This window comes from Sinocyclocheilus anshuiensis, unplaced genomic scaffold (assembly GCF_001515605.1).
Source record: "Sinocyclocheilus anshuiensis isolate Anshui unplaced genomic scaffold, SAMN03320099.WGS_v1.1 scaffold25, whole genome shotgun sequence".
Lineage (NCBI taxonomy): Eukaryota > Metazoa > Chordata > Actinopteri > Cypriniformes > Cyprinidae > Sinocyclocheilus > Sinocyclocheilus anshuiensis.
Window position 1 is genome coordinate 548,065 of NW_015536477.1, and position 3,355 is coordinate 551,419.

Below are 3,355 nucleotides of genomic sequence, written 5' to 3' on the forward strand. Positions count from 1 at the left end.
ACCAGAAAAAATAGTAAATAAACATTTTCTAAAAAAAAAAAAAAAAAGGTGCAAAGTAACAAGTAGAAAAAAATGAAAAATGCAGAAAGAACTTGTATGGAGATTTTTCCATCTACAGATTTTTCCCTGACCTTCTTTTCTCTGTAAATTAAGGGTGCACACTATTGCTGAAAAACACAATCACTACTTAGCAGTCAGATGTCCGTATGCACAAAGACACAGATCCCTAAACAAGACCATATCTGCAGATGAAACTTTGTTTGTAGAAGCATTTTTTAAATTTGAACTAGCACCTCATGACTACACCACTTATGTACGAGAAGCTGCAAAAGACACAGGCGCAAGTGGAATGTACAAAACATGGTGACATTAATTTTTAAGTAAATATAATGTGCGATATATTGCGTCACCAAAAATTATTGAGGTCATGTACATATATTGCGCATATAAGTCGATATATTGATTATTGCGACAGGCCTACTTATAAGTATATTTCTTAAGATAAAGAGATTTTTATTATATTTATTTATTCACATATATCATGAATTACTAATTTATATACTAATTTATAAATATGTCGATTTTTTTTAACATTTTACAACCTGGACTAACATTGCCTTGTCATTAAAAGGTCAAATTATCTGATATTTTAAGAGACATTTTTGACTTTGACACACGATAAAGGTCTGCAGGGGGCTTCTGTAAGATACAGTTTTCAGGTGTTTTGTTTTGTTGCCACTACATGATTTTTGATGATGTTTTGATGACATATTTTTTCCTAATAAAATATTACGACAAACTACTTATATCCTGCTAAAAGGATGAATGGATTTTATTTCAGAAATTAAAAACATTCTCATCATGAAAGATGTATAAGTCATTGATACGTACTTCTAGGAGTTCTCAATATACAGTTTAAGTGTGCTATTCACTAACAAAAAGGACAAGGACTTTTATATGTCACACCTCTAGTTGCTGTTTCAACAAGAAATATGTCAACATATAAGAAATTTGCGCTCATCAAACTATTTAAAGGGATCTTTAAGGTACCAGTACATAGATGTTTTCTTTAAGGGATATTTCACCCACAAATTAAAATGTGATGTTTATCTGCTTACCCCTAGGGCATCCAAGATGTAGGTGACTTTATTTCTTCAGTAGAACACAAACATTGTAAGTCTGCGATCCACCGTAAAGCAAGAAGAAGAAGAAGACGCCTCATGCGCCTGCTGTTGAGAACGCGCTCAGGAGGATGCGCCGCCGCTCAGGAAAGTTCGAACAGTTCGGATATTTAATTTGGTTTTGTTAGTGTATGTTTTTTTTTACTCTCCAAGCCGTGATTCCCATTCGCTTCCATTATAAGACTGACAGACTGCAACGGTTTGTGTTAAAAATCTTTGTTTGTGTTCTACTGAAGAAACAAAGTCACCTACATCTTGAATGCCCTGGGGGTAAGCAGATAAACATCACATTTTCATTTTTGGGTGAACTATCCCTTTAAGAACTAGAATCAAAAGATCTTTGTGGAACTTACAAAGGTTCTCCTGTGGCATCAGAATCGCCATTTGGTGGTTCTAATTGGATCTGTTGAATTTCACTGTCAGAGTTTTGGTGAACTGGTCAGCTGGCCCATTTACAGTGTTTAAATGTTTATCTATCCTGTTTTAACGTTTCAGAACATTCAAAGGATTCCTTCAGTCCACCGCTAACCAACAATTTATCTTCTTTTGCAGATTTTTTCTCAAGTTTTTCCTGAAATGCAATCAGAACTGCCTGAAGAATGCAGGAAATCCACGGGACATGCGGCGCTTTCAGGTAAACCATTTGTCTTTTAACCTTTTCATTCATTAGCTCATTACTTCTGCTCACTTTCCAAACATCCATCCTTCTGACTCAGTGTTTCCAACTCTCTTAGTCTGCTTTTGCTGATCCGGTCTGGTTCTGGATGTTTTTGTATACCAGTGTAAAATATTTGGAGTAACTGTGCTCTCATTTATTTTTATTTATTTATTCTTTTTTTTTTTCATGTGTGAAATATTCCTTTCCCTGCATGTAGTTTTACTGTCTTCAGCATTTGATGGTATTAAAAATCTGGCTCCAAGCCTGTAAACACACTGCATAATTGCGCAACTGCACAACAATGTCATTCACGCAGTCTACTAATGCTTTAATGACTGTTAGTTTACATGTCGTTGCCAAGTTACTTCTAGTTAGCAAACTGTCTAAAGTGGACTCAAAGTTCAGTTTCCAAAATACCAGCCTGTTTTGGATCAGTATTCAGTGTTGAAGTAAGATATTATCTCAGCAGCTGTCTGTATAGTTCTGTCTATAAACGAATCATTTGCAGCGCTCTACGAGTGAACTCACAGTGATTGTGTAATTATACAGTCATATTTTACACAGCGAGCGTGCAAGAATGCAGGAGAGAGACTTTCCATCACACACAGACACAATGTGATGTCATAGTGCGGTGGCTGCTAGCAGTCTCAGATGTTTCTTCTAAAATTCCTTATAGGAGAACAACAAACAAGACACATGTTGAGATACAGTAAGAGAACAGAAATGTAAATGTGATGTATTTTGCATAGCTCAAATAGATTGGTCATATGTGACCTTGGAAATGAGAAATATTTGAGCTCATAGTAAGATATTTGCCCTTTTTTTTTTTTTTTTAGTTCATATCGCTTTTGAAACTTTAGAGGAAAAGCATGTGATTACTAGGGTACTCTTCTCAGGAGAAAAATCTGAGAAGCAGGAGAATCGCCATTTGAAAATGCCCATGTCATTGCAATCTACGAGCAACAATTGAGATATTAAAGGGACTCACACCTCTAAGCATCAAGGACCGTGAGAAGTAGAAAAAAAAAAGAGACGGAGATTAGGTAGGGAGAGAGAATAAAGTGAAACTATATGCTTAGCTACCAGTGTTAATTTTGACAGCAAATTTTGATTTAGTTTTAGTCATAGTCTTTTGACTAAAATGCCATTTAGTTTTAGTCATATTTTAGTCACCTGAATTGATTTTAGCTTTAGTCTAGTTTTAGTCGACTAAATATCAAAAGATTTTAGTCGACTAAATCTGCAGTAAATTTAGTCGGCTAAAATCTAATGGGTTTAGTTATAGTACAATGCATTTATTAAGAAATTCTCTAAAATTTCCGAACTCATTATATAGGTTTGATATTAAGGTTTTATGATGATATACACTGATTTAACTGCTGTGACACACAACATGCCTTTATGTTAAAATTAAATAAAACCACTTCTCATAAAGAACAAGAACATGGTCTTCTTTTTAATGAAATACCAATGGTTATATAGGCTAATTATGCATTCTTTATAGCAACTTGTTTAC

The 3,355-nt window shown here is 34.5% G+C and overlaps 1 protein-coding gene across 1 annotated transcript in view; it reads left to right on the plus strand.

The window, feature by feature from the left end:
• LOC107661744 (transcription factor COE1-like) overlaps positions 1–3,355 on the plus strand; it is a 140,592-nt gene that overhangs the window by 92,887 nt on the left and 44,350 nt on the right. The window contains exon 7 of the mRNA XM_016451545.1: positions 1,734–1,815. Within this exon, the coding sequence (XP_016307031.1) occupies positions 1,734–1,815 (82 nt within the window). The remainder of the gene's footprint in view (positions 1–1,733; positions 1,816–3,355) is intronic.